Source organism: Neodiprion fabricii, chromosome 3 (assembly GCF_021155785.1).
Source record: "Neodiprion fabricii isolate iyNeoFabr1 chromosome 3, iyNeoFabr1.1, whole genome shotgun sequence".
Lineage (NCBI taxonomy): Eukaryota > Metazoa > Arthropoda > Insecta > Hymenoptera > Diprionidae > Neodiprion > Neodiprion fabricii.
Window position 1 is genome coordinate 10,121,292 of NC_060241.1, and position 11,453 is coordinate 10,132,744.

Consider the following 11,453-nt stretch of genomic DNA (forward strand, 5'->3'; position numbering starts at 1 on the left):
CAGAAAATTTACTACTGGTTTCATAATTTTCGTATGTAACCAGGGGGCTACATTCAGTCCAAATGGGATACAATTCCATTCGTACCTCACATTATTCCATTCGAAACATACATATTTTTGACTTGCTTTATGCAACGGAATTAAGAAGTAAGCATCTTTTAGATCTATCGAACCCATAAAACATCCCTCTGAAACTAATTTCGAAGCTGTCCTAAAATCCTCCATTTTAAAATGATTTTTAGGAATGAACCTATTTAATTTCTTCAAATTTAATACAAATCGCATCTTCTTATTTGCTTTCGGCACTAAAAAATAAGATCAAACAAATAGTTTACCTGATTTCGAAACTTTCTTAATCGCTCCCAAATTTAATAAATTTGCTATAGCTTCTCCCAAAAGGGGTTCGTCTTTTTTGTTTAAACAATTACGTCTCGGAGCTTTCTTTTGAAATGGTTTAGAACTAAACTCTATTCTATACCCTCTTAGGCATTGCAAAATAAACGAATCACTCGTTATATCGGACCAGGCATTTAAAAACTGTTTCAAACGTCCCGCTATACGACCTACCGCTTTTACTTCTTGAAGTTCGCGCTGGTCGGGTTCTGTTGCGTCTGGTTGTTCTGTTGACGGTTCGGCTGGCGGGCGAATCCTTGCGATCCGTACTGGCTGGAGTTTCTCTGGAAGCGCCTGAAACCCGCCTTGCCTCGGCCTCGTGCAGACGGGCCTCGCCAGTTTAACCCTTTTAGTGCCGGGCGAAATGGAGGTGCCTATGCGAGAAAAACCGGCCGAATTTCACAGTTTTACAAGGGTTCGGGAAAATGCTTATAAAAACCAAACGAGAAACGATATTTACATGATTCAAAAAGCTGCGTATTATAGATGAAATACAGAACGAAACAATGACACTAGTTTTTTTGTACTCATTTGAGAATTATAGAAAAAACAAAGGTATATATGTTTATAAATGAAGTAAAAGTTGAGTTCTCTCGTACAAAACGTGTTTGCACATACAAACAGCCATCTTTTCACCACAATTTTATATGGGTCAATTATAATGAAGCATATACTTTGTATTTCCAATATATTTTGTAACAAGATAAACAATATTACATAACAAAAATAAAACATAACTTGAAGGTACACGGTAGGCGCCAGGCGGATTATCTCTTTCGAAATATGTAATTGTTATCGGTAATATAACATTGCTGAAACAAAATTATGTTGTCATAAATATTTATATATATATATTGCAAATGTGTAAAATTTTGTTATTGCAACTCACACAAATAATTTATTTAGCATTCGTGGCTACTAATGCACACTCCATGCAATCCTTTGTTGCACTTATTGCAAACTGTGCGTGATTTTCTCTTTGGGCCACCATCCTTTCTGCTGCACACCACGCAAACCCTTTCCAGTTTTTCAGGCAGTTTCCGTACACCTATGCGGGGCACATTTGTTGAAGTTTCCGCTAATGGTGTGTCGTGTGCTATCCTCTTTAGTGCCAACCATTCAGTGGTTATCGACTGGATAACATCAGTAATGAATTCCAGTCTTGTTTTGGTTTTGCCGTCTGTATTGTGCCGATATAATATGTAGGCATTCAACACCATTCGGGAGAAAATGGAGAAAACTACTTTTTTCCAATATTTGATGGCTCTTCTTTCATCTAAGTATGAATATAGCATCATGTCTGACGTGTCTACGCCTCCCATGTGTTTGTTATATTCAGCTACGATTGCTGGTTTTTCGACCTGTATTTGTGCATTCCTTTTCCTGATTGTAGTCGTTTTGTTCTGAGCCTTCTCAAATGTGGACATCAGTAAAACATTTTTCTTCTGCGACTTTTTTTCCCGGTACGCTAATAGTAAGACTTCATTATTTCGGGCGTACTTAGATGCGCCCTCTTGCAATTTAGTCTTCATAAATGATGGAATATATTTCCTGTTGCTGCGGATTGTGCCAGTCAGATATGTCCCTTTTTCAAACAGTGCTCTTGCTAAGGGAATGCTTGTAAAAAAGTTGTCTGCTACCACGTGATAGCCTTTCATAAAATAATTGCCCATATTCAATAATTTATGAATCACGACGTGGCCAAGACCATTCTTCTTTATTTCTTCTTTATCGGTTTGATCCCTAGCTCCTCTATAGCAGAAGAACGATAAGCAGTAATGGGTAACTGCATCAGTCAACATCCAAAACTTGATACCCCACCTGTGATGCTTTTTATTTGGCAGATATTGAATCAACGACGTTCTACACTTCGAGCCGACTAATGATTCGTCAATACTCAGATGTTGGTTAGGCGAATAATGAAATTTGAACTTATTGTTTGCATGGATAACGACTGGTTGAAATTTCGCTGTAGGGTCATATTCTGGATTATCACGTGCTGGTAATTTTTCATTGTCTACTACGTGGAAAAACCTACAAACTAATTGAAATCTGTTGCGACTGAACATTTGGCCAAACCATGGGATTTGTCTGTGGTTTGTTGACCAATAACTGAAAAGTGTCGGTCTACGTGTTATACCCATTTCCAAGAGCACAGCAATAAAAGCCCTTACTTCTGAAACTGTGGTTGCCTTCCACTCTGTTGTTCTGGATCCTGAGGGAACATTGATTCTATTGAGGAACTGCCTGGCATATCGATTCGTCTCATTTCTCAATAAGCTCAAAAATTCTTCCGTAAAAAAAAGATCAAAATACGCTCTCGGCATGGAATTTCTTGCTGGCATATGTTTAGGCCCAGCAATCTCCATAAATTGTGGGCGAGGATTATATTCGCTGTCGTTGGCCACGGTAACTTCACGGAAATCTCTCAGCTCTTCCTCGGTATCGTTTCCCTCTAATTCTTAGCGTTTTCGAGTGAACGCTCTCAGAGCACTCCAGGAGCGAGTTTTGTGTTCGAGTGAAAACCGAGCAGGTTGAGTGTAGCGACCGCATGTTCGAGTGACGGTTGAAATACTAAATTTTGATTGGTCTATGAACAAAAATCTGCTCGGAAAGCAGGGGTCAGAGCGGTTCGAGCAAAACAAGTATGGCAGAGCCAGTTCATGAAGTGCGAATAATCGAGGAGTTATTTTCGTCAGAGAATTCCGATGATGAAGAAGATATTTTGTTATTGCGGAATATCGCCAATAGAAGACGAAAAATTCCGCGCATCCAAAATTACATCGCTGACGTTGTTAACCACTATAACGATAAACAAGTACGTACATAACCTCACAATATCTTTATTTATTGAACTATTGAATTCCAAGGAAGTTGGATGCTTGAACTACAATTGTTTTCTTTTTTACAGTTCAAAAGTCATTTCAGAGTGTCGCGAGAAACTTGCAATTATTTAATAGCTTTATTCGAACAGAGCGAACATTATCCCAAAGGACCACCTTTCGGTGGTGTGAGAATAAAAACTGCTGAAGAGTACATTCTATGTTATTTATGGTGAGTGATAATTAATGATACTTTGTTTTTTATTTTGCGATGACTTATTAATTTTTTTGACTTAATAGGTTTGCAGGTAACAAATCTGTTTACCGCATTGTAGCTCAACTCTTTGGTTTGAGTTTGTCAACAGCGCACGCAATGATAGAAAGTGTAACGACTTATTTAACAGATGAATTGGGTCCACTGGTTATCAGATTTCCTCGTACCTTGCAGGAGAAACAAGACATTTGTGAGGAATTTGAGGAGGTAAGGTAGCGAATATTTGACTAACATGTTAAAACACATCTCCTCTGCATTGGTCTGAAATATTCAGGAAAATTTTTTCCAGATTCTAGGGAATATTTTCACCCAGGTATAATTAGGGGCAGCAACGAGAACGAGTTTCACAATACATATAAATTTCAGATTGCAGGATATCCAGGAGTATGCGGATGCATTGATGGTACGTTTATAAACATCCGTACACCCGCACATAAAATTAAGTCGACCTACGTTAATCGTCACGATACAACGGCATTGACTTTGCAAGGAATATGCGATGCGAAGAAGAAGTTCCTTGATGTGTTTACTGGAATACCAGGAAAAATTCATGACGCGAGAGTATTTACTTTGTCATTTATTCGCCCTACCGTGCTATCAATGGGCCCAGATTTTCATATACTCGGAGATTCTGCTTATCCGATATGTGAAAATCTGATGACACCGATCCGGGATTACGGAAATTTAACAGATGAACAAAGAGAATATAACAGGCGATTCTGTTCAACAAGAGTTTTAATCGAAAATGCTTTCGGGCTTTTAAAGCAAAGATTCAGGCAACTAATAAGAACAGATATGTGGGGTGTTTTAAAGACATCGAAATTTATACTATCATGCTGCGTGATGCATAATTTATGTATCGAAAGAAACGACTTCTTGGATGGAATTGAACATTACATGGCAGAACCTGAGCCTGAAGCAGAGTTTATTATAAACGATGAAGCTCGGCGTTTAGGTGTATTGAAACGCAATTTGCTGTCCAGGCAATTCATGTAAATATAGAAGCACTGCGATTTGTAACGTACATCATTTGTCAATTTATAAGATTTGTAAAAAATAATTACTGTAATGTCTGATATGCTGCATAAAATATTCACCTACCGAAAATGTTGAGGTCTAGATCATTAAAGATGAAAAATTATTAAAATTGATGGTTGAAAAATTATGATGTGGAGTTAATTAACAGAAATAAAAATACATTTTATAAAACCTTGTCGTTGCTTATATTTTTTGACTAAAAAATTAACCTTATCAAACATTATAACGAATGATAAGAAAACATCACAAACAAATATCACAGGATACATTATCACAACATTGACGTGACATGATACCGATAAATAATCTCACTGGTTTGATTATTCTAACCTGAAGTAAGTTTGTCGTGCAACAAAGCTCGGTTCGAATATTTGTCGGGGCCACATCTCTTAATGTTCAAAATCAAAATACCGCAAACAAGTATCACTGCAATTCCTGCAATTTAATTTGAGCTTGGCCCTTTTTTGGATATTTTTTAAAGTGCGAATTGATAATGTATCCAGTGATATTTGTTTGTGATACTTTGGATGAGACTTATTTTAACAGGTTGGGAGTAAATATCACATTTTTTAAGTTTGAACTAATAATATAACAAATAAATTTGAAGGATATAACAAAAAAATATAATATTAATGTGATGATCATACGTAATATTATAATAGCTAATTCGACTGGTTGCACTGGTGCACACAGAGTATATCATCATATTTTTCAAAAGTCTATGGCAGAAAAGGATGAAACTGCACTTGGTGCACGCCAGTGCAACCAGTTAATTTTCTATAAATATCAGTTTTATTCACTTTGCTTCTTCAGACAATATTCCGTGAAGATTTTCATTTTCTCTTGATGCCGACGTTCTTTGTTTTCTTCTTTTTTTTCTTGCAATTCAACATACATAGCGAGCAGAGGATCTTGTTTTTTTTTTTTAGTTCCACCTCTTGCAGCATCTTCTGTTCGTTTTTGTTTCAATACGCGGGTGTTACCCACAGACACAAGAACTTCAGGCTGAACACTGTCGTCTATACTTCTGATGTTGTCCATTTCCTGCTGGTACGGCACAACCTTCGCGTCGTTGCCCGACTGCTTGTTATGAGTAACAGCTAAACCTTTACGATTCCTTACAGTTTTAAATCGTGACTCGCATTGTTGACCATTTACATATTTACTGAAGGTTGTTGAAATGTCAACCGCAATGTGTTCCCACATCTTTTTTTTTGTTTTGAACTTTTTGAATGGTCCAACGTGGTTCAAGTTTTCGGCGTACAGATCGAGCATCATTTTGGTATCATGGTCATCCCACTTCACAGTAGCATTGGAGCTATTGAACGTTGGCAGCAATACATGCGAAACAGTCCGAATAGCAGTCGTGCTGCCAGATGCTTGTATACTAACGTCACGTTCTAGGTTATCCCCGGAAGTATCAACTGTTTTGGACGAGCAATTTTCTTTATCTATAAAAAAACGACTGTCATTCATGTATTTGTCATCGTTATAAGGTAAAAATTTTTTTACAGTTTTCCAAAAACTCACCGTGCAAGTTCTTAGGCAGTTCAATACCCAGGCTTGACAGAAAACTTTTGGGAACATATGAGATGTTTTTTGTACCTATGGGCAAGAATAAATGAGTGTAATGGTCATGAATTGCATTAATAAATTTATCATTTTATAGTATTCTGCAAATTTCATAAAAAGAAATACATTTTTGTACCCTCTTACCATTTATCATAACCTCGCATAACACGCCGGCATCTGTTTCAATACCTGCCTCGTCGTCATCTAACACAATCCTCCTGAACACAAATGGAAGTTTCTTTTTTTTTTGTTCGCTCATGTTGTGTTTTTTTTATTGGATATCCACTGTTAATTTTGATGTACAGTATCAATATCAAATTCTTATGAAAAACAGAAAAATATGATGCTTGAGATAACAAAATGGCCGTATGTAAGACATATACGTAATATGTAAGACCGTGGCGAGATCACTCCGAGATCGCTCGGACAGAATTCCAAGAGTGGGGGAACTGCTCTCAGAGCGTTCTGAGAGGGGATCTGGAGTGTTCACTCGAAAACGCTATCTGATTCGCTATCATCGCTCGCTTCACTATCACTGTAGATCTTACGTGGATGCCGACTTCTTGGTGCCACGATTTCTTGCTCGTCACTATGTGCTAGATTCAACTGGTCAATCATTCGGACTATTTCCGCGTCATCCATGACGGGTTTTTTTATAAAACGGTTGATGGTAAAATTTTCCTCAAAAGCAACAATGTTTGACACAAGCGAAAAACAACGGTAATAACACAAAACACGCTTTCAAACTGTAAATGGGACGAAATATACTGTTCACATCAACGATCGTGGAGAAACTAACTGATCCTACGTTTCGCTGCGGGAATGCGATGTTATTTTGTTATACAAAACACTGTCGACAAGTACCGATAAGGGTCCAAATCCACAGCGATTTACGCCGCAGATCGAATATCACCTGAGTGGCGACCATCGGTGTTTATGTTAGACTTCGGTACCTCCAAGCGATAGAAAAAGGTCTTCGTCCACAAAGAGTTAAAACGAAAAACTATTTTTCTTAATTCTCTCATAGTGAAATTAGATCATTTATAACGTATTACAAATTTATTTTGAGATAGAGTTCTTCCGCAATGCGAATAGTAAAGCGCTACGAGGCGCGGGCCGATATATCGGCTCTGGCACTTCTCGCGAGTGTAGCAGGAGCCGATATATCGGCTCCCGGCACTCAAAGGGTTAAAGATGACGACGCTTGGAATGTCGGCTTTTTCTCTGCCGTTGGTTGCTTTAATGACAAGCCCAACTTTTCTACCGCCTTGGCAGTCTTAATCTTCTGTGATAAATCGGGACCGAATAAAAATTCTCCATGCTGTGTCTTATCTAAGATCTGTCGAGCTTTCTTGTCGACGCATGGATAGAGAAAGGCTTTTCTTGCCTTTATTAATTGATTGTGCAACTCGCACATTAATTTGCCTGACTCAATTAGTCTCGTCAACAATTCCTTGGTATCGATTTCTTGTGTCGAGCCATTGAATATCATGGAGATTCCAGATCCCAAAGCTGATAGACTAGAGCCACACAGGTCCAAATCAGCCGTAAAAAATTTATCTCTTTTTAGGCTGGCTTCCTTAATACTCGCTTCAATCTCAACATTGAGCTTAGGCGTCTGGAAGGGGCAATTTCCCGTTCTCGGGTATCTGTCCAGCAGTGCCATCTTTTTCTCTTTCTTTAATCCTTCCGACAAAATTTTCTGCCAAGTACTGGCTAACTTAGGATGCAAACTAAATTTCTTGCCTTTGTCCGACTCCTCGTCGTCACTCAAGAGCTGCAGCGTCTCGCTGTCTAATTCCGCGAATTCTTCAGTCGGCGGTTCGTCTGTGCCCGCTTGATTAGTCGAGTCATCGTTCTCTTTGTCCTCCTCTAGATCGTCCGACGCTTCTCTGTCGTCTTCTTGCGAATCTAGAAGGGCAAGATTTCTAGGTTATACATTTTCGACACCGAGGTCTCTGCATAAACCTAGTAGAAATGTCCGACATGTCTCACTTTCTGTGTGAGCTCATCGGCAAAAACGTACGATATTTCTCACCTCTCGTGTGAGCTCGTCGTCCATATGTGCGATCTGTTTTACCTCTCGTGTAAACTCATCGCTTTTCCAAGCAACCATGCCTCTGAACAAACGTGCCTCTGACCACTTGACCTACCTGCTGAATCTGTCTCAACGTCCTCCTTTCTCGGCGGCGGAGACGGCGGTGTAGCCTCGAGTAATTCGTTGATTAAATCCGCATTTTTATTCACCCTGTCGTCGGGCTGTAGCCCATCTTCCTTTAACTTTTTAGCAATATGCTCTTGGACCTCCTTCAACTGAGCGTTCAACTTCTTCAACGAAGGTGAACGATTCCTCTTTCTTCCCATTGTTAACCTCAAAATACTTCCCACGTGCTGAGCTGTGGCCTCTCGCTTCGCGCACAAAAAGCGTTATGACGAGCGCGAGCGGCAGCATGAGCCGGCTAGCTGATTGGAAAAGTTTTAGACGCTGAAGCTTGTGGCGGTATCTGCGTACTCTAGCGGTACTACCTAGTGATCGGAGAATGAGACACGAGGCATAATTCTATAGACCCAACCGGCCACGCCGTACGACTGTGATGAAACAACCATATATGTAATACTCCTATATGGACAGTTTCTATAAGTGGAAGCTATTTCGATAAAGTGAAACAGATGATATCACTTTCTCTATCCTCCGTGGACCCAACTCAGTTCTGCGCATTCTTTTGTGCGCAGAGGGGAAAAAGGAGAGTTATTCAAATAAGATATATCGTGGCAATAATTTTTTTATGATTTTTGAAGAAAAAAATTTTTTTCTTGAAATATAAATGATAATATAAAATGATAATAAATATTGAAGTTCTTATTGATTGGAAGAATGTAAAAAAATAATTTATTTTCATTAAATTCTAGAAGTATTCTTAAAAAATAGAATCAAACAAACCTTATTCATATTCCTTTTGTTTTTCGCAAATGCTTCTGAAAAATGACAAGTTAATAAAGATATATCAAGTGCTTGGACGTAACAATATTAGTGAAATTGGAAATAAAAATAAATTCAGCTAATACAATTTTATTAAACACAAAAAATTATATAATGTAGTTTGTTAATTTTTTATTGATTATAAAATAAAATGAGTTTATTATACTTTTGCCGAACATAATTATCTTTAACCGACAATATTTTAGCTTCGTAGAAAAATCTCGTGTTTAAATATACTTCAATAATCCATTTACATAACTGATGACGATGATTATCAGAAAAATTTTGGAGTAAAACATGTTCGTTCATCTCTTTATCATGAAACATTATTCCAATTTTTTGACATATTTGATTTGTAACAGTAGTTTTAGTATTTTTATTCAGTAATTCATGCGAATATTGTCTAATTATTTTTTCTGAAATCTTACAAATACTAATAACATCTTTTCATGGTATTTTAAATGGTCCTCTATTTTTTATTAGAGATAATAGAGGCATGGTTTCTCGTGATTCATCTGAAATTAACTGGTTTTGGCATACAGAACAGAATATGATTTTAGAAACTCTGTGTGAAACATAACCAGCTATGTACAAAACGATATTTTCGACGAATGGCGTTAGTTCCCAACAATAACGAATATAATCATGATCTGAAATATCAGGATTTTCAGTAGCTCGAAGCAAATCTGCATGCCCAATTTGATCGTGACAATTTTTAGTGTTAGATGATACATGTAAAATATCTACATTGTCAAAAGCACAATTACCATTTTCAAATTGTTTTAACTCGTGCTTTACTAATAAACGCTTATACGCACTTTTAAATTGTAAAACATTTGGATTATTATTGAAACCTCCACGACTTCTGATGGCGCTAAAAAATGTTTCAATATAATCCTGAGACAACTTATAAGTTAATAAATAACTCATCCCTTCCTGTTTTAATTTATCATAAAGAGGAAATATATTCCTTAAAGCTATAATCATTCCAATGAATCCAGTTTTTCGTTGAGAATTAATTAACGGTGTCCCCTTGTCATTACATAAATTAATAATATAGTTTTCAAATTTCAGAGCATGCTTTTTCATTTTGGAATAGGTATCATCAGTCAGCGGGGTATTAAATTCTCCTTTAGAAAATTTATTTTTACAATTTAGCATATCACCCATATTGTTAAAATTTAAGCAAAATAAAGCTGTTTCTGAACTGTCTTGAAAGTCTTTTTGGATTTCTGTATCATCTATCATTTGTAAAAAGTTTAAAGCTTTTGAGACACTTTCGCTAAGTGTTTGTATGGCTAATTTTACATTCATTTTGTTATTTTGATAATGAACGTGTTTTTTAGTTAACTTATTTGTTACTCTTAATCCTTCTTTGCATTGTAAATCGTGCAATTTCTCTATGTATGACCATGAAATAGATTTATTGTCAACAGTTTTTATTATTTTGTGATCTCCTAAAGTATTCCGAATTAATTTAATCATGTGACAAAAATCATAAAATACGTAACATTTTTCAGATGTCGCCGGATTTGTAAAGTAAGGTTTAAAATTCGGTCCAAAATTCAAATTAGCACCTAAAGAATTGCACATACTTATATTCGATGCAGCTCCATCGAAAGTTATTGAGTAAACTTTGCAATTAGCTTTTTGTAATAATTCGAATGCCAATCTCAAAATACTTGCGCGCTCTTCAGCATTCAATGATCTAACTAAAAAATAACCAATTGGAATTTTCCAGTTTTCATTCAAGGAAACAGCCATTAAAACCAATGCATTTTTTGCTGTGATCGGATTGTCGTTATCAGAGTAAGCGGAGCCTGTATTTTGTATTGTCCCGAAGTTTATACCTCCGTGAAATTCTTTTTTGTCATAAATTATTTCTTCTTTTATTGACATTTCATCCAGAACCAAATTAACTATGCCACTCTTCTCTTTACATCGCAATTCAATAGCTTTAAACGATTCATCTGTAAACCCAGGTGAGCCATCCACTACTCTGTACCACGATTTTATAGTTGACACAGATGGTAAATGTTTATTGAATTTTTCTCGAACGTATTTGTAAGCCTTGGGCGAATAAAAATGTAAAGATAATGCAAAAGAACGGACATGTGGTGTGTATCCTCTTCCATCTTTAACTTTCATACTTGTTATACTTGTTATATCTTCTGACATCATACTCTACGTAGAAAGAAATATTATGAAGTATATGACCGAAGAAAAACTTTGAGATTTTTTTTCATTTTGCGATCTTTCCATTTAAAAATGAAAAAAAAAAAAGAAACACGTCACGTGTAATTATTGATAAGTGAATTAATTAATATTAATGAAAATATTGTACCGAAACCCGTCAAGAAAAGTTAAAAGAAAA

The 11,453-nt window shown here is 36.7% G+C and overlaps 3 protein-coding genes across 3 annotated transcripts; 1 reads left to right on the forward strand and 2 right to left on the reverse strand.

The window, feature by feature from the left end:
* Positions 1–1,295: 1,295 nt before the first annotated feature.
* LOC124178231 (piggyBac transposable element-derived protein 4-like) lies at positions 1,296–2,662 on the reverse strand. Its single transcript, XM_046561468.1, has 2 exons — positions 2,568–2,662; positions 1,296–2,145 (listed from the first exon to the last, which is right to left on the reverse strand). Exons 1-2 carry the CDS (start codon positions 2,660–2,662, stop codon positions 1,296–1,298), a joined length of 945 nt encoding a protein of 314 aa, XP_046417424.1.
* A 206-nt stretch (positions 2,663–2,868) lies between these two features.
* Positions 2,869–4,600, forward strand: LOC124178618 (putative nuclease HARBI1). The gene is made up of 4 exons (XM_046562104.1): positions 2,869–3,211; positions 3,305–3,447; positions 3,516–3,696; positions 3,856–4,600. Exons 1-4 carry the CDS (start codon positions 3,041–3,043, stop codon positions 4,483–4,485), a joined length of 1,125 nt encoding a protein of 374 aa, XP_046418060.1. The 5' UTR covers positions 2,869–3,040; the 3' UTR covers positions 4,486–4,600.
* Positions 4,262–6,527, reverse strand: LOC124178620. Its single transcript, XM_046562106.1, has 3 exons — positions 6,244–6,527; positions 6,058–6,132; positions 4,262–5,978 (listed from the first exon to the last, which is right to left on the reverse strand). The coding sequence occupies exons 1-3, from the start codon at positions 6,356–6,358 to the stop codon at positions 5,320–5,322; spliced, it is 849 nt and encodes a 282-aa protein (XP_046418062.1). The 5' UTR covers positions 6,359–6,527; the 3' UTR covers positions 4,262–5,319.
* Positions 6,528–11,453: the final 4,926 nt, after the last annotated feature.

Coding starts and splice junctions, on each gene's coding strand:
- LOC124178231 (XM_046561468.1), bottom strand. CDS start 2,662: ATGAGACGAATCGATATGCCAGGCAGTTCCTCAATAGAATCAATGTTC. Junction 2,146..2,567: donor AGGCAACCACAGTTTCAGAA/GTAAGGGCTTTT, acceptor CTTCTGCTATAG/AGGAGCTAGGGATCAAACCG.
- LOC124178618 (XM_046562104.1), top strand. CDS start 3,041: ATGGCAGAGCCAGTTCATGAAGTGCGAATAATCGAGGAGTTATTTTCG. Junction 3,448..3,515: donor TACATTCTATGTTATTTATG/GTGAGTGATAAT, acceptor TTGACTTAATAG/GTTTGCAGGTAACAAATCTG. Junction 3,697..3,855: donor TTTGTGAGGAATTTGAGGAG/GTAAGGTAGCGA, acceptor TATAAATTTCAG/ATTGCAGGATATCCAGGAGT.
- LOC124178620 (XM_046562106.1), bottom strand. CDS start 6,358: ATGAGCGAACAAAAAAAAAAGAAACTTCCATTTGTGTTCAGGAGGATT. Junction 6,133..6,243: donor ATGCGAGGTTATGATAAATG/GTAAGAGGGTAC, acceptor TCTTGCCCATAG/GTACAAAAAACATCTCATAT. Junction 5,979..6,057: donor ACTGCCTAAGAACTTGCACG/GTGAGTTTTTGG, acceptor GTTTTTTTATAG/ATAAAGAAAATTGCTCGTCC.